This window comes from Paramisgurnus dabryanus, chromosome 23 (assembly GCF_030506205.2).
Source record: "Paramisgurnus dabryanus chromosome 23, PD_genome_1.1, whole genome shotgun sequence".
NCBI lineage: Eukaryota > Metazoa > Chordata > Actinopteri > Cypriniformes > Cobitidae > Paramisgurnus > Paramisgurnus dabryanus.
In genome coordinates this window covers 27203834-27229009 of record NC_133359.1, presented here as the reverse complement: position 1 = coordinate 27229009, position 25176 = coordinate 27203834, and the positions used below count along the sequence as shown (strand labels likewise).

Here is a 25176-nt window from a genome sequence, read left to right as displayed (position 1 = left end):
TGTTGGTTGGATCAGTGTGAATTAGTTTGTTGGTGTTAGATCAGTGTGAATTCGTTTTTTTGGTATTTGTTGGATCAGTGTGAATTAGTTATTGTGTAACTTGGTGTTGGTTGGATCAGTGTGAATTAGTTTGTTGGTGCTGGATCAGTGTAAATTCGTTTTTTTGGTATTTGTTGGATCAGTGTGAATTAGTTATTGTGTAACTTGGTGTTGGTTGGATCAGTGTGAATTAGTTTGTTGGTGTTGGATCAGTGTGAATTCGTTTTTTTGTTATTTGTTGGATCAGGGTGAATTAGTTGTGTTGCTTGTTGTTTTCGGAACAGTGTGAATATTTTTTGTGTTGGAACAGTGTGAATTAGTTTGTTGGTGCTGGTTATGTTTGTAGGTGTTTGTTATATCAGTGTGAATTAGTTTGTTGGTGCTGGTTTGTGTTTGTTGGATCAGTGTGAATTAGTTATTGTGTTACTTGGTGTTGGTTGGATTAGTGTGAATTAGTTTGTTGGTGTTGGATCAGTGTGAATTCGTTTTTTTTTTTTGTATTTGTTGGATCAGTGTGAATTAGTTTGTTGGTGTTTGTTGAATCAGTTTGAATTTGTTTGTTGGTGTTGGTTTTGTTTATTGGTGTTTATTGGATCAGTGTTAGTTTATTGTGTTGCTTGTTGTTTTCGGAACAGTGTGAATATTTGTTTGTGTTGTATCAGTGTGAATTAGTTTGTTGGTGTTGGATCAGTATTAGTTTGTTGGTGTTGGATCAGTGTGAATTCGTTTTTTTGGTATTTGTTGGATCAGTGTGAATTAGTTTGTTGGTGTTTGTTGAATCAGTTTGAATTAGTTTGTTGGTGTAGGTTTTGTTTATTGGTGTTTATTGGATCAGTGTGAATTAGTTTATTGTGTTGCTTGTTGTTTTCGGAACAGTGTGAATATTTTTTGTGTTGGAACAGTGTGAATTAGTTTGTTGGTGCTGGTTATGTTTGTAGGTGTTTGTTATATCAGTGTGAATTAGTTTGTTGGTGCTGGTTTGTGTTTGTTGGATCAGTGTGAATTAGTTATTGTGTTACTTGGTGTTGGTTGGATTAGTGTGAATTAGTTTGTTGGTGTTGGATCAGTGTGAATTCGTTTTTTTTTTTGTATTTGTTGGATCAGTGTGAATTAGTTTGTTGGTGTTTGTTGAATCAGTTTGAATTTGTTTGTTGGTGTTGGTTTTGTTTATTGGTGTTTATTGGATCAGTGTTAGTTTATTGTGTTGCTTGTTGTTTTCGGAACAGTGTGAATATTTGTTTGTGTTGTATCAGTGTGAATTAGTTTGTTGGTGTTGGATCAGTATTAGTTTGTTGGTGTTGGATCAGTGTGAATTCGTTTTTTTGGTATTTGTTGGATCAGTGTGAATTAGTTTGTTGGTGTTTGTTGAATCAGTTTGAATTAGTTTGTTGGTGTAGGTTTTGTTTATTGGTGTTTATTGGATCAGTGTGAATTAGTTTATTGTGTTGCTTGTTGTTTTCGGAACAGTGTGAATATTTTTTTGTGTTGGATTAGTGTGAATTAGTTTTTTTTGTATTTGTTGGATCAGTGTGAATTAGTTATTGTGTTACTTGGTGTTGGTTGGATCAGTGTGAATTAGTTTGTTGGTGCTGGATCAGTGTGAATTAGTTTTTTTGGTATTTGTTGGATCAGTGTGAATTAGTTATTGTGTTACTTGGTGTTGGTTGGATCAGTGTGAATTAGTTTGTTGGTGCTGGATCAGTGTGAATTAGTTTTTTTGGTATTTGTTGGATCAGTGTGAATTAGTTATTGTGTTACTTGGTGTTGGTTGGATCAGTGTGAATTAGTTTGTTGGTGCTGGATCAGTGTGAATTAGTTTTTTTGGTATTTGTTGGATCAGTGTGAATTAGTTATTGTGTTACTTGGTGTTGGTTGGATCAGTGTGAATTAGTTTTTTTGGTATTTGTTGGATCAGTGTGAATTAGTTATTGTGTTACTTGGTGTTGGTTGGATCAGTGTGAATTAGTTTGTTGGTGCTGGTTGGTGTTTGTTGGATCAGTGTGAATATGTTTGTTGGTGTTGGATCAGTGTAAATTAATTTGTTGGTGATGGATCAATGAAAATTTGTTTGTTGGTGTTTGTTGGCGTTTGTTAAATCAGTGTGAACTGGCCTTAACATAGCATCTCATGTACCCTTTAAATAAAAAAGAAATCCTAGAATGATTTGTATTCTGTAAGTGGAAGTTTTCTGGCCAGCATAACCCAAAGAGTCTGGGCCAGAATGTATAATGATAGACAATGCTTTAGCAATGCAAGACTTATGGACAGACCTTAAGCATGAACTGTAAATGTCCAGAGATTAAGATATAAACACTCACCACGTTTCAGTGGAAACATCTGCAGTGTGTGAAGGACTGTGTCTATCGCCCCCTGCTGGCACATAAGGTCAACAGCACCAAAACAGTCAGCTAAAGTGGTGAGAACAGTAAGCCCACACTTCTGAATCTCCTCGCTGTTGATAAACTAAACACACACACAAGATAAAAAATCAGTGCTATTGACTTTAAGAGCTTTAGGTCCTCTAAAAATCAAGTATTTACCCTATTAAGTGCCTCTAGATAAACAGTGTGAGCTCCCTCTAGCACATACTGGTTCTTCAGCACCCGCAGGCAGATATCCACAATGTCAGGATCCGCCACTGAAATGCCATTTTCCCTTAAACTCCTGTCTGCTCACGCAAAATGACAGTGTCAGAAATTTAGCTGGCAATATACATAGACACAAATAATTGCTCTGAGCTAAAAACACAAAGCTAGAAGATTTCATCTGAGAAGAAGAGACAAGGAGGATGCAAATGTCTACCTGGATTGAGAAGAACTAGACTTGCTCTGAACCCCTCCAGCTGGACTTCAGGAAGGAAGTTGTGTGTCTTAAGAGCAATCATAATTTGACGCAGAACCAGCTCCCCTTCATCTAGACCAGCTCTCCTGGAGAAACCAAAACAAGAGATGGAGAAAGATGCAGGATCTGTCATCAAATTACCGAACCAGGATGTGCCTGTTATTGTTCATATCTGCCATATTTTGTAAATCTGTGATTATTGGGATGTGTACTTACGCTCCCTGGAAAAGTGTGTGAAGCAGTTTGCAGGCACTTTCACACACTTCGCTGGAGTTTGAGTGTTTCTTCATCAAATTCACAATGTTGAAATGTATGCCGTGAGACAACAGCTGAGCTCTCATCCTACCTACAGTTAGGAAAACACCATCTTACTACACCATCTTACACCATCATTACATCATTCCTTGCAATGCTATTCAGCTCTGGCTACGTGCAGATACATAAATAGCTTCAAAGAAAATTTACATTTATTCACATGCGTCTTGCCCAGTTGGGTGGCTTTCTGTTTGGATATGCACAATCCATTTAAACTTGGCCACATAAATGTCCACCAAAGAGTCATATAATTTGGGATTTAATTACCAGAATCTTGCAGACAATACAAGATGCATAGCATAAATATTATCCGGGATATCCTATCTCTGTGACTAGAAATGAAACGGTATAAAAAGCTTACATCATGGTTATAGTGAACAAAATCACGGTTATAAATATTATCATGGCTTTGTGGACATTCTGAAAATATAAATAGTATTTACGCAAACCAAATTTAAAATTGATTTTACATGTACAGTAAGTGCACTTTTGTTCACATAAACAATATATTTAAAAAAAATAACATTAATCATGTCACATTTGGGGTCGTGAGATAAATGTTCATCTAGTTCAGATAAAACACAACTGAGTTAATCAGTTTTTTTTTTAAACACAGAACAAATCAGCAAGTTGTTGTGAGAAATCAGGTGTATTTTATGACCCAAGAGTAAGCTTCACGACACCTGCGTTCACAGCTATTGAGGACGAAACAAACAGAGTAGAAAGGAGCTTTTAACTCATCAGATCAAATTATTTAATGGAAAATTAATAGAAAAGATGGATCAGTAATATTAAGTAAACATGTATCAGTACAACTACATTTCCCTAAATGTAAATTTTTTTTATTTAAATTCAGTCAGTGAAGCACATTCATCACAAACATCTGGGAGCAGACGTGAATGAATGCATTTGTCTCACGTTATTTCCTAAATTGGTTCAGGCTGGACAGGGTTAAAACATTATGCAGTAATTCTTACCATTGTAAATTTTTTGTGGTTAACCATTAACCATTACATCTATATGTGTGACCGTTTCCATTTTCTAACACCAGTAAACTATGTTCTACCACAAGGTTCTGTTCTAGGCCCTTTGCTGTTTTTAATCTATATGCTTTCCCTTGGCAATATTATTAGAAAGCATGAAATTAGTTTCAATTGCTACGCTAAAGACTCATTAAATTTTAGTTCACACATCAATATTTTTTATTTAAATCAGAAAATAAACACATTTTTATTTAAATAAAGATATATCAACAGGTTGCAACAAGCAACTTAAGTTACAAAACCAAAGTGACAATACGATTATAATTATAACAAAATACTGCACTATTCCAGGTCTCCAAGTAGAAGCAAATTTGGGACAATGACCATGTTAATCCCAAAAGTTTTGATTTCCTTGTTCCATTGAGGCACACAATACACTCTTTGGAACAATCTTAAATCCAAGATACTGTAACTGAAGGGCTGTTATTAAAGCAAAAAGGGGATAAACCAAATACTTCTCAAATTCTGAAATTGTAACAAAAAATGCTTAGTTCAACTATACAAAGTAAAAGCACTTGAACTAATGCTCTCCAATATTTGGACCCTACTGCATACCGTATCTATAACTTAGAAAACTAAAAAAATAACTCACTGTTGTGCTGTATAAGTGTGCGCAGTGTGCACGAAGCAGCTTGGAACACCGGCACACACGATGAATGAAACAACATTGAAGCCATAATGAGGATATGAAGAGAAGGCCTGAAACAGAGAAAATATGACGCTGTAACACATTTGCATCAAAAAGTTTAAACAAATATTTCTAAATGTATTAGAATAGTGGAGACCACACCACAATTCTAATCATAACAATACAGAGAAACAAAATTGTTGGGATTAATTGTTGTGTTTTTGTCCAATGTAAAACTGCAACATATGATCTAAGACTAAACATAGTTGTGGCGAGCAGGGTGGGTGAAATCCGTGGGAGCCCACAGAGGAGTCCGGAAGTATAAATGAAGAAACGATGACGGTGGAGGACGAGAGAGGATCAGGCCTGGTTGTTGTTTAATAATGTGTTTGATGTTTTTGTTTGTGACCGGCAGTCTTTCGTGAGGGGCTGCCGGCATTTACTTTCATTTTGTTGCTGTTTATTTTGTATATTAAAGTGTTGAATGGCACATTCTTGGTGTGAATGGGCCTTTAAAATGGTCATGAAAGAATCATCACATTATAAGTGGAAAAGAATAGCATAAAATAAAGGTGTAACACGATTTATCAAAAAAAAAAAATCAAACCTTCCTTCCAGTTCCACATAACTAGAAGTGTTGCAATGGAGCAGCAAGCTGTTTAAGGCCCAACAAGCAGCTTCCTGATTGGATAAAAGGGACATTAAATATAGTTTAGACCAAAATATAAAATGATTGGATCTTTCCACACATTGAGCTATAGAGGATGACACCATCACCTGTACTGTGGCATCATCGGCATGTCGCTCAAAAGCTGTGTAACAGGTTTCTGTCCATATAAGGCTTTCTTCCACATGGCTGTTTTCTTTCCTCACAAACATTTCTTGTTCCTTGTCCTCCTCACTGAACTCTCTGTCCAGAGCGTCATTCTGAACAATAGACTCAGCTGAAAAATAAAATAAGCACTATTACTACTGTGTCAATCTGGGACTATTAGTCCATTGCTTGTTTTTGGTCACTTATTTGTTGACCTTATTCTATATTGTGTCAAATATTATGATTCATTTAAATGTATTTGGGGGGGGGGGGGGGTATTATCTAGACCAGGTGTCTCCACCCTTTTTTTTGAGCAAGGGCAACCACAATGAATAAAACAATTTGGAGGGCTACTTTTTTATTTAGTCTACTCAAAAATTTTTGTTGTAATTGTTGATTTTATTTTATTTTACTTGTTGATATGTTTAATCACTGTTTAAAATGTTAACATACATAAAAGAAGCCAAGCTAATATAAAGAATTTGCAATAAATAAATATTAAAATTGAGGCTATTGATAAAATATGCTTTGGCAGGCAACTCACAGGTTTCCACCATGTTGGAGACCACTGATCTAGACCAATTTTTATAGTTTAAAGGCCAGGTTACATGATATTTTGTAAAAACGTCTGTTTTTATACCAATTGTGTCAAATTTTAAATGGATAGTTCACTCAAAAATGAAAAAATCTTATGTTGCATTAAATTTAACTTTCTTTCTATTATGGAAACACAAAAGGAGACGTTAGTGAGAATGTTATAAACTTATTCCCTCAGTCATCCTTCACTCAAAAGAGCATTTATTTCTCCTCTTGTGCTCCATACAGAAGTAAATTAATTAACAGAATTAAACAAATCCTTGCACTGGGCATCTGCATTACATTTACTCACCGAGCATGCTCAGACAAGACAGAGCAGCAGCCTGTACTGTTGCATTTCCAGGGTAAGAAATGCAAGCTTTCATAGCCACTCTGTGAACTCCATTCAGTACCAAGATATTATAGTAACTCTCTAAAAAACAAAACAAAAATTTCACTTTATGACTGATTAGATTTCTATTACTGCATAGTAAAGAGGTTTTTGGTGCTAAATTGCATATAATTGCATATTCTGTATTTTCTGAACAATGTTTCCCCAATGAAACCTTTAATTCTAATTTAATTCAATTTAATTTAATTCAATTTAATAATATAGTGCTTTTACAATTGTTTAATTGTTCCAAAGTAGCTTTACATTAATAAAAACAAGAGAACAAATTAACAAAGTACAGCAACTGAAATGTATCCATACTAGTGAGCAGAGTAATAATGCAACGTATATGTTTTAAGTTAAGATAATGTCAGCTGACTCCCAACTGGTTGATAAGAAAATTTAGGAGAAAAACCCCATGGAGAAAAGCTCTTTCTTGTTGCCCACAACAATATTTGAATATTTGATATTTTAACCTATAAAACTAGAGCTTTGAATGACTAGACAGATGTATAATCGCTACAAAAATGGCCAAAAAATAAGAAACATCTTGATTTTTGCTTGTTTTAGCTTATTTTAATTCTCGTTTTGTCCAATTTTTTGTCATTTTAAGTCATCTTGAGGCCCCCTTGGAAATCTGCTGAGGCCCCCCATGTGGGACCCGGCCCCCTGGTTGGGAAACACTTATATAGAGGATATACTACATCGTCGCTGTCCGATGAAAATAAAGTATGTCCATTTTGCCGGTTTTGAGATTTTCCGATGGATTGAATGTCCAGGTTCATTTCCGTATACAGTATGCTTCACATATCTGAATGGCCAATGAAAAGTTGTGAAATCATGTCATCTGATTTTCACGTATATCCATTTGGTGTCAAAGCTGTCGATATACACGTATGTCCATTTAAACTAAATTTTGGTCAAATGTGGATTTTATCATTACACTGGCAAGAATATGGTTACATGTAAAAGATGCCGTACCAAGTATGACAACGCTACATTCAACTGCTTTTGAAATACAGTGTTATTTTTCACTTCCTGAAAAGTAATCGTTTCGTGAGTTTCATCGGGCAGCAACGATATATTGAGTACTGTATTATAAAAATGTGAATAAAAAGTTTTAATAATTTAAAGTGACAGTTTTTCAACCTTCAAAATATATTTTCAATACCCTTATGATGGTACATCGACTTAAAATAGGTTGAATGACATGTTTACCATAGCCTGAAGGGGTCTGTATCATTTTTACTCGTACTTTTAAACTTGGGGTTTCGGGTAGTAACCCGAGCACAAAACAAAAACTACAAAAATCCGCTTTATGGCATCCGTCACTTCCTCCACTTCCTCAAATTTGGAGGTGAGAGCGCAACTATTTATTTTCCTGATGGTTTTGTCATGGCCGAAGCAGCAACTAAGAAAATAAAACCCAAGGTTTTGTTGGAGTAGACCAGAAAGAAAAAAACGGAAGAGTTACAGAATAAAAAGAAGGAAGAGGATCAATATTGGGCCAGCGTTCGCTCGCTGGTGTGAACTAAAGGAGGAGGAGGGGTTTCTGACCGATGCTGACTTGGCCCTCATGCTTTTGTACTAGTAAGTAATGTTATAATGCTTGCATATAGAAGTCCTGTCTGGCGGCGAACACTATTTTTTTACGTGAATTTTACTGGAGGCTACTTGGAGAGTTTATTGAGAGACTTATATCACGTGACATTGTGGCGCTGTGGTAGCCTCATGGACTTATGACATGGGCGAGCTGGCTTCGATTCCCCTTTAAGGCAATTTTTTTTTTTAATATAAACTTTAACCAAGCGACCACTGGCTACGAAATCTTTTGGCGTCTGAAAAAACTAAAACCAATGAAATTATATTATATGACACATGACATGCTGGAAGGCACACTTTGTGACCTAAAGAGTTGTCTTCTTTTTCTTTGCGACAGTGCTGCGGCACTTGTGGCCTCTAGGGGCGCTAGACGTGAAAAATACTTGTCTAGCACCCCCTAGAGGCCAAAAAGTTCCATGGTGTGCCTTTAAAATAAAAGTAAAAGGAAGCGGTTGGTTGTCGCTGGGTGATCCATTATTATTTGAAATGGACTCACCTGATGTAAATTTCTGTAACAAACAGCATCCAGCCTCCTGTATGGCCTCAGATTCCAGCCACGCTTCCATGGCCCGACACACCACAGTGTAGCACTTGACAGGTTTGGACATCAGTATCTCAACATTGCTTGCTAGACTCAAGAAACAGAAGATATTTAGGACTGTTTTTATTGCTAACAGAATGAGTGGACATCATGTGGACAGTTAGTGACAGTACCTGGAGCCGCCAGCACGATGAGGACCCTCAAAGCTTGGAGGACCACATTTTCACTGTCTATAAACCTGATGAGAGCATTCATAACCACCTCATGGTCCTTCTTCTCAACGAACTCCACCAGATGATCTACTGAAACTTATAATAAAACAGGCTACAGTTAAAATCAGTTTAACCACCTAATTTAAGAACACTAGATGTCAATGGTTCTCCACGTGTGTTTCAAGATTTGCTTTTGTATATATGTGTTTGTGTTTGTGTGTCATCACCTCTCTGAAGCAGCAGTTGTAGAGCACCGCATCCCTGCAGCTGAACCTCTTCACTATCACTGAATGACCTCATTGCCCTCAGAACCAGGAAAAACACGTCTATTTCTTCCTCGTCCAGAACCTGCATCGCAATCTCATCTGGACCACAAATACCAGTTTTAGTTCAGAGAGGCCTTAAGGAGTGGCGAAATGATGGTGCACACAAAGGGAAATCAAACGCGTTCATCTTACCATCAGCATAAACGTGTTTGTGTTCAAGAACAGTGGCCTATCCATACATACTGTACTAATCCAAGCTCATGCAATTGTTTTGACCTCAATGGACCTACTTACTGCATCCCTATAATTGCCTATATTTATACGCTACATAGAACTTACAAGATATATATATAAGCTGCAATTATATGTGTTTGTGTGTATCTACTTGTCTATATTTTGGGAACAAATTTATTATACCCAAAAGTTGACAAAATCCCACTTTTGTTAGTGAAAATAGAGTAAATTTAAGTTAAAATGCTGCCATTTTAGATCAGTAAACTAAATGTGGCTATTTTACACTAGTAAACATTTGTGATATTTATATACAAACATGTAAATATATATAAAGTTTATATGTGTTTGTATTAGATATATATATGAAGAGTTTCGTTGCAAAACGAGATAACGTTTTTTGGTTGTGCATTCCAATTAATATCAATTCAACTCCAGTTGGTTTGTTTTGATTTAAACCTACATAACTTAAAAGTACAGCTAAGTAGCACCATAAAACAAAATAATAACATTGATAACATAATAATAAACATGTTTTGACAAAAATGTTATTCTCGTTTTGCAACGAAACTCTGCATATATATATAATTTCTTTATTTTTTTTGTCTTGTTTTTAGTACAAATATCTAAAAATTCTTAAATCAAGAAGTATTTTCTTGATGGGCAAAATGACCTAAGGAAATAAGTTTAAGTATTTAGACACAAAATATCAAATTTAAGTGAATGTGTGCTTAAAACAGCCAAAAAAATCTGCCAATGGGGTCAGGTATTTTTTCTTGAATTAAGCATTTAAGAGAAAGGTTCAAGATTTCATTGGCAGATTTTTTTTTGCTTGTTTTATGAATAAATTTACTTTAACAAAGCTAGATTTAAAAACTAGACTTTTTAGATAATTCTGATTATTAAGAAAATGCATATATATATATATATATATATATATATATATATATATATATATATATATATATATATATATATATATATATATATATATATATAAGTATATATATATATATATATATATATATAAGTATATATATATATATATATAAGTATATATATATATATATATATATATATATATATATATATATATATAAGTATATATATATGCATTTTATATATATATATATATATATATATATATTTATATATATATATATATATATATATATATTTATATATATATATAAGTATATATATATATATATATATATATATGTGTGTGTGTGTGTGTGTGTGTGTGTGTGTGTATATATATATATATATATATATATATATATATATGCGTATGTATATTTCTTACTTAGTATTTTTGTCTCGTTTTCAGTACAAATATCTACAAATTCTTAAATCAAGATGATTTTCTTGATGAGCAAAATGAACCAAGAAAATAAGTCAAGTTTTTAGACAAAATTTATCAAATTTGAGTGTATCCGCTGATAAAACAAGCAAAAAATCTTGAAAAATGAATTTTTCTTGAATTAAGTGTTTAAGAAAAAAGTTCAAGATTTTTCTGCTTACCCGATTTTTTCGCTTTTTTTAATCCACAAATTCACTTAAATTTGATATTTGTTTTGTCTTAAAACTAGACTTATTTTCTTGGGTTATTTTGCTCATCAAGAAAATGCATCTTGACTTGAGAATTCTTAGATATTTGTGCTTAAATACTAAAATACTAACTTAGAAAGTCATTTTTTGCAGTGTATAGTATACTATACTTTCTGTATACATATTTTTTGTATTTGTGGAAATTGAGGGTAAGCTTTACCTGACTTCAGTAAGAGAGCCAGACTTCTGAGACCAACCATCATCATTTTGGCATCTTTATGATACATGGACAACATCTTCAGTATGTGCCTGTAAGCAAACATGGGTACAGTTATAAACATGTATGGACAGACCTCTGCATGAATCAGCTCATCCATAAAACTTTCGTCATCTTGGAAAATCTGAACCGGATAAACAATGGAATTTCTTTTCATATTTTCACTTTCATTTTCAATGAATGACACAGAAAGTTGGTCTAAGTGTATAACTTAACGGTATTATTAAACAGCTACTTTACTTAGGACTCTTGGAATTGTTTTATATTTTAATATCTGAGACTTACTGGTGCACCCCTATCAAGTCAAGGTCCGCTGGGGTTGCCAGTTTGTCCAGAGTTGAGGGACAGATTTCCATCAGACGACACAACAGAGACCACCCAACCTATGAAACAAACACTTGTTACTATTTTTAAACACAAGATTTCAAGTTGTAGGTTTGTGTATTGCTTGGTTTGAATCATTCTTTATGGGGTAGTTTCATAAAAAAATCAACAATGGAGGAATTTTTACATTATTTTATGTCGCAAAACAAATAAACACTGTATAACAATATTTGAACAATGTCGTCCCTGTACTCATTTACTGTCATACTAGATACCATAAGAATGAATACATTAAATAATCTGGGATCATTTTGAGATACATTGTTTCTTTTTTTTGGGCAAAGCTTTAAAAGAAAACCATGTGCATATATAAGGTATCGTGCAGAAATGATGACCACCTGCTGAACTTTGCTGTTAAAATGAGTTGACAGCACCAGCATCAGAGACACGTGAACATTTTGATCAGCAAACAACTCAACTGCAGGACAAAAGAAGAAGACAAAGCTAAAAATATCAACAGCAGATGTCCCAATGGAAAAAGCACATGGTCAGGAAGCTCTATCTATATTAACAGTTTGCATTCCTGTTTAATATAAAAGCTTTAATGCATTAATCCATAATTCATGATACCAGATTCAGTGGTCAAAACTCACCACAGTCATCTGTATGGGACAAGAACAGGAGGTCCTGTACGATCTGGACCATAGTACCCAACTGCTTTCCCTCCTGTAGATTCAGTCTCACCAGCAGCTTCTTCAATCTGATCTTTAACTCCTCTTTATCTGCCATGATGGATTACTGTCTGACATTAAAGCCAAGTTTTAAACCATCTTCTGTTAGTCAATGGTCACGTGGACACAGCAGTAAATCATATCCCATTCACAGCAGATGATATTAGTACTTCTGCAAACCGACATCAGTGCAGAAGATGAGATTGTAGCGCAAGACTGATGTAACTAATAGTTACAACAGTTCCCGATTGAGGTCTCTGTGGTGAAAATCTCGATCATGTCCGCACTGCGTTATGGGATATGAATCATATGACTGTAGAAACTCAGAGACTTCCTGTTTGCGCGCGACAGAGCGAGCGAAAGGCAGAGCGTTCAGTCCTCCAGCCAAACAAACACATAACTTTCAGTAGAAACAACTCTCCGACTCTTTGCACGGTAGGTTATGATGAAAAACACTCATATATCGCGGTTTTACTATTAAACATGCATATGTTGGGAGACGTTTTGCCATTTTAACGTCACGCGCTGATACAGTCGGTGTCATTAAATATGTATGTAACTTAGTCAGTACGGTGTCATTTTTCATGAACTTACTCGGTGTTTTTATTTTATTTTAATTTAGTCTTAATTGTAAACCTTAAAAAGCATGCACGGAATGTTTGCGGCCATTCGAAAATATTTAACTTATTATTTTTAATCCGATATTTAATACCAGAAATGCACGCGCACATTGGCAGTTATGATGTTTATACGTAATAGATAAAGTTCATTTTTAAGAACACTTAGTAGTGCTTAGAGTGTAGACAAAATCTTGGTTTATAAACAGAAATTGCAATGTAGACAAAGTCTGATTCATTTGAGACGGTTCGTTTGACTCATGAATCGTTTTACTGTTTCTTTTGTGTATGTCCATTTAATACTGCCCAGTGCTGTTTTTATGTAACTATTTATTTTAATTATTTAATATTTGACCAGACACTATAATAGCGCTGTTAAAATATGATTAATACGTTTTTTTTAAAGTATTATCCAATAGAATCGAGTGAAAGTTCAAACTCTTTGTGAATCTGTTTCGCTGAATCGTTTAAAGGAACCGATCAAAATATTTGTTTACAAATGTTATGTCGCTAGTTGAGATTATATTTCTTTTGTCTAGTGATTTTACACGATTTTTCCGTGGTTTATTTCTGTCAGTAGATTTACACACACAAATGAAATGAATGATTATGATTACAGTAGGTATTTAAATTATGCATGTTTGTTTTATCGTGATATTTTCGTGAGGTGTGTTCATTGCCAACGTGGCTATGCTGTCATGTTGGGTTTAGTTGTGGCTTTTGTTTTCACTGAAATGCGTATTGCATGCTCTTTGCTTTAAGAAACAATGTGCATAAGCTACAGAGGATGGAGGACAAGGTGAGCGGAGACAGGAGAGTCGAGGACAAGAGGAGTTTAATCAGGACACAGCCTGATGTCCCAACCAACAACCGAGTCCAGGAAGCACCCACATCCACAGATGACATCAAATCTGTCCAGTATGGCACGCCGTGTTTCGTTTACATCCTGGCGGGTTTCTCAGCTCTGGGTGGGTTCCTGTTCGGCTATGATACAGGTGTGGTGTCCGGAGCCATGCTGCTGCTCAAGAAGAAGATGAACCTGAGCTCTCTGTGGCAGGAGCTTCTGGTCTCCGTCACCGTAGGTGCCGCGGCCCTGTCTGCTCTGGCTGGAGGGTATCTCAACGGGGTCTTCGGCCGGAGAATCTGCATACTTCTCGCCAGCTTTATCTTCTCCGCCGGTGGTGTTATATTGAGTGCTGCGCCCAACAAAGAGGTTCTCCTGTTTGGACGACTTATAGTTGGGCTTGGTTTAGGTACAGTACACCATACACTGTAAAAAATCAAAAGTTGACTTTTGTGTACTTGGCTTTTGTGCCAAGTAGTTTACCTAACTCAAATTAAAGGTGGGGTGGGCGATTTTGTCCAGAAATTTTCTTTTGTTTTGCTGGTTGAAAATCTTTTCACATCAACTAAATGGTCTAAATATATTTATATAAATATATACAGGTGCTTGTCATATAATTAGAATATCATGAAAAAGTTGATTTATTTCACTTATTCCATTCAAAAAGTGAAACTTTTACATTATATCTATTCTTTACACACAGACTAATAGGTCTAATGTTTATTTCATTTAATTTTGATGATTATAACTGACAACTAAGGAAAAACTTACAACTAGTGGTTCTTGAAGCACTGACTCCAGCTGCAGTCCACTCTTTCTAAATCTCCCCCACATTTACTTAGGTGGGGCTCCTTTTGCCTGAATTACTGCAGCAATGCAATTTTCTATGAGGTTAAGGTCAGGCAAGTTTGCTGGCCAATTAAGAACAGGGATACCATGGTCCTTAAACCAGGTACTAGTAGCTGTGGCACTGTGTGCAGGTACCAAGTCCTGCTGGAAAATAAAATCTGCATCTCTATAAAGTTGGTCAGCAGCAGGAAGCATGAAGTGCTCTAAAACTTCCTGGTATACGGCTACGTTGACCTTGGATCTCAGAAAACACAGTGGATCAACACCAGCAGATGACATGGCACCCCAAACCATCACTGACTGTGGAAACTTTACACTGGACCTCAAGCAACGTGGATTGTTTGCCTCTCCGCTCTTCCTTCAGACTCTGGGACTCTCATCTCCAAAGGAAATGCAAAATTTACTTTCATCAGAGAACATAACTTTGAACCACTCAGCAGCAGTCCAGTCCTTTTTGTCCTTATGCCAGTCGAGATGCTTCTGACACTGTCTGTTGTTCAAGAGTATCTTGACACAAGGAATGCGACAGCTGAAACCCATGTCTTGCTTACGTCTGTGTGTAGTGGTTCTTGAAGCACTGACTCCAGCTTCAGTCCACTCTTTGTGAATCTCCCCCACGTTTTTGAATGGGTTTTGTTTCACAAACCTCTCCAGGGTGCGGTTATCTCGGTTATTATAAGTGTATCTTGTACACTTTTTTCTACCTCATCTTTTCCTTCCCTTCGCCTCTCTGTTAATGTGCTTGGAAGTAGGGATGCACCGAAATGAAATTCTTGGCCGAAGCCGAATAATATTGAAATGCTTGGCCGAAGGCCGAATACCGAACGCGGTGTTTCGCATTTTTTCCATTTATTTTGCCAATTTTTTCACCATTACAATAATTAAATAGTAAAAATGTGCTTTTTACTATTTTGTGTTGCTTTTCAGATAAATAAATCAAATAGCAAAAATACAATTTCAAAATATTTATTTAACACTGAACATTTTTGAACATTCCAGCAAATATTATACAAACAAAGCACAATATAACTTAAAATAAATAAATTAGTAAAAAAAAAAATTTGGCCATTTTTGAAGCCAGCCCCCCTTCTTGAATAGCCTATGTTAGGCCTATAACTGACTGCTGAAAGAATGTAACTCTGTATGTCTACAACAACAAATGTGCATTGAATAGTGCAAAAAATGTGGATGAACCCACAACAAATGAATAACTGTCCTAGACATAAGCCTACTTAGCCTACTTCTTCAGGAAAAGTGGCAGGTTCTTCTTTATGAAAAGTAGCTTCTCTGCTTTCTCACATGAAAGTCGGTTTCTCTTCTCATCGATGACATGAGATGCAGCACTAAACAGTCTCTCACTGTCGGTGCTTGTGCATGGAGCAGACAAGTACCTGCAGAATAGTTGAACATTTTATTGCAGTTTTCTGACAGTTGCTTATTTCAAAACGAACAATGTCTTCAAGATAATGAAATGGTTGAAACCCAGTGTAGGCCTACTATTTTACTACACTGAAAATAGTTAAATTTAAATTAAAAATAGTTAATGTTAAAAATAGAAACTACTTATAAAGTGTTACCATAATCCAAAAAATAAATAAAATCTTAAATTAATTTCCCATACAAGTAGCCTACCTGCGTGCCATCTGCGCCAGGTCGGGAAAGCGGCCTTGATTGTCCTCCAAAATTCGAGAGGGTTATTGCTCCTGGGGATGGGGACTTCTGAGAGATACCCATCTAACTGTTGAACGGTCGAGCTTGTCCTCTGTCTTGCAAATGGGTTATTCTCTTGGAGGATCTCATCGAACATGTCAGACAGCGAGACTGTGCGCGGCTCATCTGTAGTACGAGCCCGTTTACTCTCTGCGCTGTTTTCATCTCCTGCACTGTGCATCACCTGACCGTCTCCATCACCTAGCGGCTTTCCCAAATCCAACTCGGCCTGGATCATTTCTCGTGTGCTCATCTTTTTCCCCACATCCAAGTAATGATCTTTATATCGTGGATCAAGCACAGTCGCGATGCAGTACAGGGGTTCTGAGTCCGCCTGACTAAATCGTGAGCTGACAGCTTCTAAGAGCGCACTTTTAGTTGTTTTTACTCCGTGGTCTGTTTCAGCCTCTTTGTTTAAAAGACGCTTTAGTGCTGCAAGTAAGGGTATGACGTCTGCCACAGATGCATCAGATGAGCTTATCTCTTTTGTTATCTGCTCAAAGGGGGCGAGAAGAGAGAGAACGTTCTCGATTAACACCCACTGGTATGCGGTGAATGTCGCGGGCAGGTCATGATCTGCTATGTATGTAGCCAAGACTCGCTTTTGCGCAAAAAGGCTTTCCAGCATATAATATGTACTGTTCCACCTTGTGCTCACATCTTGTTGGAAACGTTTTTGTGGCATTCCGAACTGTTCTTGGATAGATTGTAGGCGCGAATAGGCAAGCGGTGAATGTTTAAAATGGCCAACAATTTTCCTGCCTATCGCTATCACATCTGCTATACTGCGCTGACTCAACAGTCCCTCGTTGACCGCCAGTTGAATTGTGTGTGACATACACCGTATGCCTTTCAGATTGCTATCTTCCATGGCTTTAGCCATATTTCTTGCGTTGTCACTTACTACCGCATGCACTTTAGATCAGTCGATACGCCAAGTGTCAAACATGTTGGCGAACGCCTCAGATATGGCTACAGCTGTATGGGACCCTCTAAACTCTTGTGAGTGAAGCACAATCTTTTGTAGCTTAAAATCTGTGTCGATCCACTGCGCAGTTAAACTCAGCATACTAGTGGGGCTCACATCCGAGCTCCAAATATCAGTCGTGAAGCTGAGGGCTGCAATATCTGTAGCCAAAAGCTCATGGACGTTAGTTGAAATGACGTTGTACATCTCAGGTAAGTACACGTCTGAGAAATGCCGTCTACTAGGGATGGTGTAACGGGGCTCAATATAGTCTATAAGCCTGCGAAATCCAACATCCTCTACAACAGAGAATGGTTGATCATCCAATGCGATGAATTCCATTATCCTTTTCGTAATACCTTTAGCTTTGGCACTGTCATTGGCAAACTTTTTTGACTTTTCTTAGAAGTCAGCCACAGATGGAGTGGGTGTGGGACCGGGAGCTACTTTTCTTTTCGCTGCTGCTGTTGCCGTTGCCGCCGCCGTGTCTTTCTCGTACTCTGCATGATGTTCGGGGTGTTTTGATTTTAAGTGATAAATTAAGCTTGAAGTGCTGTACGTTTTTGCAGACGCACCCCCTCTGGACAATTCAGCAGAACAATGTCTGCAAACGGCCGTTTTTGCCTCTTTCTCTGACACTTTAAAGTGCTTCCACACTGCTGACATGTTTGCTGCATAAAGCGCCCGCCTCTCACTCTACGCGGGTTTGATTGCGTCATTAAAAACGTCATTGTTCGGCAAAATTTATTCGGCCTTTTTACTTATTTTACTAGGGTGCATCCCTACTTGGAAGCTCTGTGAACAGCCAGCCTCTTTTGCAATGACCTTTTGTGTTTTGTCCTCCTTGTGCAAGATGTCAATGGTCATCGTTTGTACAACTGTCAAGTCAGCAGTCTTCCCCATGATTGTGTAACCCACAGGACTAGACTGTGAGAGCATTCAAAGGCTTTGCAGGTGTTTTGAGCTGATTACAGTGTGGGTGTCTTCAATGTTGAACCTTTTCACAATATTCAAATTTTCTGAGATACTATAAGTTGTCAGTTCTAATCATCAAAATTCAAAGAAATAAACATTTGAAATATATCAGTCTGTGTGTAATGAATGAATATAATATACAAGTTTCAATTTTTTGAATTATATGACCAGCACCTGTAAATGTGTGTTTCCCTTGTTCTTTTAAAACCTGTATTTGATGCAGGTATTGCATCTATGACCGTGCCGGTTTACATCGCTGAAGTTTCTCCTCCTCAGCTCAGAGGCCAGCTGGTCACCATTAACACTCTGTTCATCACTGGCGGTCAGTTCATAGCCAGTGTGGTGGATGGGGCCTTTAGCTACATGCAGAATGATGGCTGGAGGTGGGTGGGTACATTTTTGAAGTAAACCATAGAAACATTACAGAAATTTTAATTAATGTTTTAATGTAAAACTACAGTATACGTCTGTTTACTACAAATAAAACCAGACCAAAATGCAACATTTGTGAGACATGTTATTTATGCTGTAGATATATGCTGGGTTTGTCTGTGGTTCCGGCTGCTTTGCAGTTCTTTGGGTTCCTTTTTCTCCCGGAGAGCCCTCGATGGCTTTTGCAGAAGGGGGAGACCCAGAAGGCTCAGCGGGTGCTTGTTCAGATCCGTGGCGGTATAAATGTTGATGAGGAGTATGAGGCCATGAGGAGCAGCATTGAGGAAGAGAGGAACGATACTGGTGGTGAGCGGGTCGCATGTTGCTTAACTTTGACATATGTCTCTCTTCTAGTGTGTTCATATATTGAATATCTTCTAGATGGTCTGGTGTTGTGGCGTATGCTAAGGTATGCTCCGGTACGGCGTGCACTGATCGTGGGTTGTGGTCTACAGATGTTCCAACAACTTTCTGGAATCAATACGGTCATGTAGGTTAAATAATTCACATTTACAGTGATGCAAAAAAAGCCCAGATTTTATGTAATATGACTAAGGACATTTGATTTTGTTTATCAAACAAAATTACTGTACGCCAACAAAATTAGTATGTTAGTATACCTAACATGCGTTCATTCTGATCCAGGAAATAAATTTGCTTCCCCATTGACCGCAGGTACTACAGTGCCACCATACTGCAGATGTCTGGAGTACAGGATGATCGGACGGCCATCTGGCTGGCTGCTGCCACAGCCTTCACCAACTTCCTGTTTACCCTCGTGGGGGTGTGGCTTGTGGAGAGGGTGGGCCGCAGAAAACTGACACTAGGGAGTATACTGGGTGAGAATACAAACACACATAACAGATAGGGATTTTCAGAAACAGTAAGCGGTGTTGTACAGTATACTACAGTTTAATGTGTGTTACACAGGCACTGCTTTAAGTCTGATGGTCCTGGCAGCTGGTTTCCTGCTATCTGCTCAAGCCTCTCCACCTGTGACCTTTCACCCTAGTGACCCCTCCCTCAACAGCTCCTCCTGCAATACATATGGGTAAGTTTCCTATTGCTTCTGTACTACACTAAGTTTAAAGGCTTATTTCCCATAATATAGTACATGTACATCATAATGTGCAGTCTTAAATATTCACAAATAATATTAATCCCGTGCGAATAATACTTAAGATGACTTGAGAGTAAAATGTTGGCTTATTTTAATTTTGGTGTGAACTACCTTTAAAAGCGGGGTGCACAATTTTTGAAAAACGCTTTGTAAAAAGGGAGTCAGGCTAAGTACCAAAACACACTGTAGCCAATCAGCAGTAAAGGGCGTGTCTGCTAACCGATATCATTGCCTGGGTTGCGTATGTGTGGGGCGGGTCTATCAAAAGAAGGTTCAGATTCTATTAGGGTAGGAGCGTGTTTGTTTAGATGATTTCAAATATCAACATTGGCTTTCAGAGATCATGCACCCCGCCTTTAACTGGCTTCTTGCTTTTATAAAATAGCACCTACAGCAATAAGCCTGTGCTGTTCAATAAAAAGTTAATTTATTAATATTAACAATTAAGAAATAAATATTTTTTCTACTATGTAACTGTGTAGGCTTTATACAATAGCATACTTTATGCATTAATTAAGAGTGTGTGGTCGCAGATGTACATTTATAAGCATTTATTGGCATTTCGTTAAAAACTACACAAATATAAACAGGAGTTTGTATCTGTCTATGCAGTTTCTGTGAACCGTGCATGTTGGATCCAGGTTGTGGTTTCTGTTATGGGAGAAATGGCACAGTTGTAGTGGAGTCCTCTTGTTTGCCAATAGATGCTGCCAACACTGAGACCGCTGCTTTGGGGAGGTACTGAGTCTATAGAGATATCTGTGCAAAATGGATTTCATCTGCATGTAAAAGTATTGTGCCTTCCTCTAAAATGTAACTGTATTGTGTCTTTATTTTCTGTCTTGTTTGTGTTATATTAAGATGTTCCAATGGCACACAGGAGAGCACAGGTGCATTCTGGGCATATAACTACTGCCCAACATCTTATTCTTGGGTTGTTTTATTGGGTCTTATTCTGTATTTGGCTTTTTTTGCCCCAGGTGAGTTTGCAGTACCCATCATTTATCTTGACATGAAATACTCATCAGTTAGTATTAATTGTCAGAGTATTTTATGCATCTTGTGTTTGGACAAGGTATGGGTCCTATGCCATGGACCGTGAACTCAGAGATTTATCCACTTTGGGCTCGGAGTACAGGAAACGCCTGCTCTGCTGGGGTCAACTGGATCTGTAATGTGCTTGTTTCTTTGACCTTCCTCCACGTGGCCCAGTACCTCACATACTACGGTACAACATAGTACACAGTGAACGTTGACAGTAAACAAAGAAACTTTTATTAGTAGTTGTATTATTTTATACTCACTATAGAAATAATCCCAGATTGTTTCATTGCTTCCAAAAATGATGGTAATGCTATCTCCTCTATTCTGTCTTCACAGGAGCTTTCTTCTTGTACTCCAGTCTGGCTCTACTGGGTTTTGTGTTCGTGGTGGGCTGTCTGCCGGAGACCAAGGGTCTGCGTTTGGAGGAGATCGAGTCTCTTTTTGGCAGAAGGCTCTGCACCTGCGGCGCTGGGAGTCAGGGTGTACACTACATCAGGGTAAAAGGAGGGAACTATCGCTCCGATGAAGATGTTACTGATGATGATCAATAGATTTCTGTGAATTAGTGGTGCGAGGGTTGCCGTGGTTCCCATTCCAGAGATTCAAGGATAATGTTGACTCGTAAATGTTAAATCGGGTCAGTGTGACTTTTAAGATATCATCAAGATGTCAACTGATATTTCTGTGGTGATTGTATTTGCACATGTAAAGAGACGAGCAAGTTGTTTGTTTATGTAAAGGATGTTTCATGCATGGCAGGACTGACTGGATTTATGAAACAGGAAGTGTGCCAAGATATTGTATAACATTGTTCTCTGGAGTGTGACCCATACTTTATCAAATTGTTGGGAAACTGGGCTTTTATAGTTTGTAGTTTTATGTTTTAAGGTGTAATGAGCTGCACACCCATCTTATAAAATTTCTAGTACTAACAAATAATACTAACAGTAAGCATGAGCTGAAATGTGGATGAGGCTTCAGGAAGTGGGATGTGGTGGATGATTTTGCACACTTAGTATATATGTTTTAAGATTTAATGAAACTGTCAGTATTTGACATTCCAGCCTCGATTGGAGTTGGGAGCATTGCATTATGGTACACTGGAGCCGGAGGGCAGCATTGCCTACATATCAGTGAGTAGCGCCAAAACTTAAAAACTAATAATAATAACTTAATTAATAAAAATTGTTTATAGAAACTCCTATTTAAAGTGGAAGTTCACACAAAAAATGTAATTCTGAAAAGTAAAAAATATTTTGGACCCTCAACAGCTATTTCCATGACTTGCCATATTAAAGAAGCAAACTTAAATATAGTGTTTGCTGAAAATATTTATGTTTGCAGCTTTCTTATCTCAGTCAATGGTAAAGAAATTGTCACAAAACATTCTTTACATTATGTAGGAAGATTTTATGAATGTATATATACATATATTTAAGCGAGCGTAATTGTTGACAATTGCTGACAATTTTATATCTGGAAGAGCTAACTTTAAAATTAAATGAATTTGACCATACCGGTAACACTTTTTGTTGAAGGGGTGTTCATAAGACTGACATGACACCTTCATAATCATGACATCACACGTGCCACGAACATGAAGGAGATTTTATGCACATTTAAGACAATTGTCATTAAGTGTCATTTGTTCAATTATGTCATTTTTAATGTAAAGATGACATTGTTTGAATTGTCTTTGTTATTACAACTTGTCGTAAATCTGTCATAAAAATGACATAGCAGAATAATTTTCAAAACTTAAAAAAAACTACCTCTTTAGGGGTTAACATAACATTAAACTGTCATAAAAATTTTAGTAAGTGTTAATACGCTGTCAAATAGTTTTATAACAGCATCATGAAGATTTTTCTTGACCTCAACTACAGTGGTACAACTTAAACTTGTCATTAAAGGATTAGTCCATTTTCTTAAAAACAAATCCAGATAATTTACTCATGACCATGTCATCCAAAATGTTAATGTCTTTCTTTGTTCAGTCGAGAAGAAATTATGTTTTTTGAAGAAAACATTGCAGGATTTTTCTGATTTTAATGGACCCCAACACTGGGGTTTTAATGCAGTTTAAAATTGCAGTTTCAAAGGACTCTAAACGATCTCAAACAAGGCATAAGGGTCTTATCTAGCGAAACCATTGTCATTTTTGACAAGAATAATAAAAATATGCACTTTTAAACCACTCACCACCCAGTCCTGTGACACGCCATCACGACCTGATGTAATTGAATCCTTTGAAACTGGAATTTTAAACTGCATTAAAACTGTTAAGTGTTGGGGTCCATTAAAGTCCATTGAAATTAGAAAAATCCTGGAATGTTTTCCTCAAAAAACCTAATTTCTTCTCAACTGAACAAAAAAAGAAATCAACATTTTGGATAAAATGGTGGTGGTTTTAAGAAAATGGATTAATCCTTTAAAATGTCAGCAAGTGTTAATACTATCAAAAATAATTAGTAACAAAATGCAACAGACACGTCAAAAATATTATAGTTAACTTTATGTATGTGCACAATACATAAAAAAATTGACAACTAACAAAACTTGTTCTTTCTTACACAGAGGGTTTTGAAATTTTCTGACATAGAAGAAAAAACTAACAAAACATTGAATTCATTTAATTTATTAATTTAATGTTATTAACTGTTTTCCCAATGCTGCATGGCTTAACCCATTATTGTACTGTTTATTTTTAGGTGAATCGGTTTTCAAATGCGATTAAATATTATTTTATCAATTTTAATAATGATGATGAAGATTATTATTATTATTATTGGATGATTGATTTTTTTTCATAAACACCTGGAGGAAACTTAAAAAACAACATTATTAACTGAAGAATATTCATAATGTTGTTATAAAACTATTTGACAGAGTATTAACACCTAATGACATTTTAATTCAGTTTGTTGTCGGTTATGTTGTCTTTGTAATGTCAGTTTGTCATGACAAGTTATGATGTATTAGTTAATGTCAATTTTTCATAAAAGACATTTCAAACAATGTCATCATTGAACGAATGACACTTAATGACAGTTGTCATAAACATACATAAATGCATGATCTCCTTCATGTTCATGGCACGTGTCATGTCATGATTATGAAGGTGTCATGTCAGTCTTATGAAGACCCCTTTAAGTAAAGTGTTACCACAATTCCTTTATAAAATAACATTAATTAAACATCTGAAGCCAACCTTTTTGATGTAAGTCTGTTATATATATTTGTTGTTGACAGTGTTATTTACTTTTGTAAAATATTTTTCTACTGTAGTTGCAGTAATGAAGCCTCTATTTGTGGACATGAAGATTTGCTTGTTTACTGAATTATTCCTTTTTAAAGTTGATATTCAAGTTGTGAGATTGTAATACAATCTTATTATGTGATACAATTTTTTGTATGCAATGTAGATTTTATAATTATGGCCTGATGATTCATTCGTAGAGAGTATAACAAACCACATCTTAAATAAGAAGTATATTTAACCTTAAATGCAATATTTTCACAACTGGATTGCATTTTCTGACCCACACTTGTGACTTAGAAATAGCTGCTGATATATATTTCTAAACTGTGCAATGATTAATGTGTACACTTTCATAAATAAATGTTTGTGAATGACTTTTTTAAAATGAAGTGGATGTTTTATTTCTGTCTTATTTGCATCTATAACTCAATAATTGTTGTTCTGTGCCATGTCAAGTTGAAACCTGTTCAGTCATGTCCTAATCTGACCCCGTCTGACCTCTGAACGCTTGATTTACTCATGCGTGAAGTACAGATCCTGTGAACATGAATCTGTTTTAAATTTCGCATCTCTAAACCCTCAGTAAATCAAATGCATCTCTGGAGTAACTGTGTTAAAGGTTCTGTACTGTACTTCAGTATGGTGTTCACTGTACAGTAGCTCTCTGTAGAAGTAATCTGAGACTCAGTAACTGGACACTGCAGCGTGTAAGCAGGTCAAGTCACCAGAGCCCTTGCTGGTCAACTATTTACCTCTCCTGCCAGCACCAGGGGTACAACAGGCTCTTTTGAGGGGGCAAGTATGTGAGAGTTCACTCAGGGCACCCATCTGGTCACGTGATCTTCATGTTTGATGCAATGCACGCTCATTACAGTAAATTTAATGTGAAGGGTGCACTGCAAAAAAATGCAAAACGACCCAAGAAAATAAGTCTAGTTTTTAGACCAAAAATATCAAATTTAAGTGATTTTGTA

At 36.5% G+C, this 25176-nt stretch overlaps 2 protein-coding genes across 3 annotated transcripts in view; one reads left to right on the top strand and one right to left on the bottom strand.

The window, feature by feature from the left end:
• lrrk2 (leucine-rich repeat kinase 2) overlaps positions 1–12679 on the bottom strand; it is a 46363-nt gene extending 33684 nt beyond the window's left edge. The window contains exons 1-15 of the mRNA XM_065291191.2: positions 12305–12679; positions 12050–12129; positions 11613–11710; positions 11271–11359; positions 9230–9367; positions 8964–9098; positions 8746–8877; positions 6570–6689; positions 5644–5810; positions 5474–5547; positions 4831–4937; positions 3097–3226; positions 2842–2966; positions 2580–2707; positions 2358–2502 (exon numbers count right to left, since the gene is read on the bottom strand). Of these exons, the coding sequence (XP_065147263.1) occupies positions 2358–2502; positions 2580–2707; positions 2842–2966; positions 3097–3226; positions 4831–4937; positions 5474–5547; positions 5644–5810; positions 6570–6689; positions 8746–8877; positions 8964–9098; positions 9230–9367; positions 11271–11359; positions 11613–11710; positions 12050–12129; positions 12305–12440 (1804 nt within the window). The 5' untranslated portion in view covers positions 12441–12679. The remainder of the gene's footprint in view (positions 1–2357; positions 2503–2579; positions 2708–2841; positions 2967–3096; positions 3227–4830; positions 4938–5473; positions 5548–5643; positions 5811–6569; positions 6690–8745; positions 8878–8963; positions 9099–9229; positions 9368–11270; positions 11360–11612; positions 11711–12049; positions 12130–12304) is intronic.
• Positions 12680–12705: 26 nt separating this feature from the next.
• Positions 12706–24603, top strand: slc2a13b (solute carrier family 2 member 13b). 2 transcript variants are annotated; one of them, XM_065291194.2, is made up of 13 exons: positions 12707–12817; positions 13762–14252; positions 18568–18727; positions 18877–19082; positions 19158–19266; positions 19452–19615; positions 19707–19827; positions 20509–20634; positions 20758–20876; positions 20972–21124; positions 21277–21437; positions 22005–22073; positions 24229–24603. In XM_065291194.2, exons 2-13 carry the CDS (start codon positions 13787–13789, stop codon positions 24235–24237), a joined length of 1863 nt encoding a protein of 620 aa, XP_065147266.1. In that variant the 5' UTR covers positions 12707–12817; positions 13762–13786; the 3' UTR covers positions 24238–24603. The 2 variants fall into 2 exon arrangements, with proteins under 2 accessions (XP_065147264.1, XP_065147266.1); XM_065291192.2 differs by having other exon boundaries at positions 12706–12817; positions 22005–24603.
• Positions 24604–25176: the final 573 nt, after the last annotated feature.

Excerpts from the sequence above, each read along its gene's own strand:
- slc2a13b (XM_065291192.2), top strand. The coding sequence starts at position 13,787 with ATGGAGGACAAGGTGAGCGGAGACAGGAGAGTCGAGGACAAGAGGAGT. Across the intron at positions 19,083-19,157 it reads AGAGAGGAACGATACTGGTG|ATGGTCTGGTGTTGTGGCGT; the intron begins GTGAGCGGGTCG and ends AATATCTTCTAG. Across the intron at positions 19,616-19,706 it reads GACACTAGGGAGTATACTGG|GCACTGCTTTAAGTCTGATG; the intron begins GTGAGAATACAA and ends TGTGTTACACAG.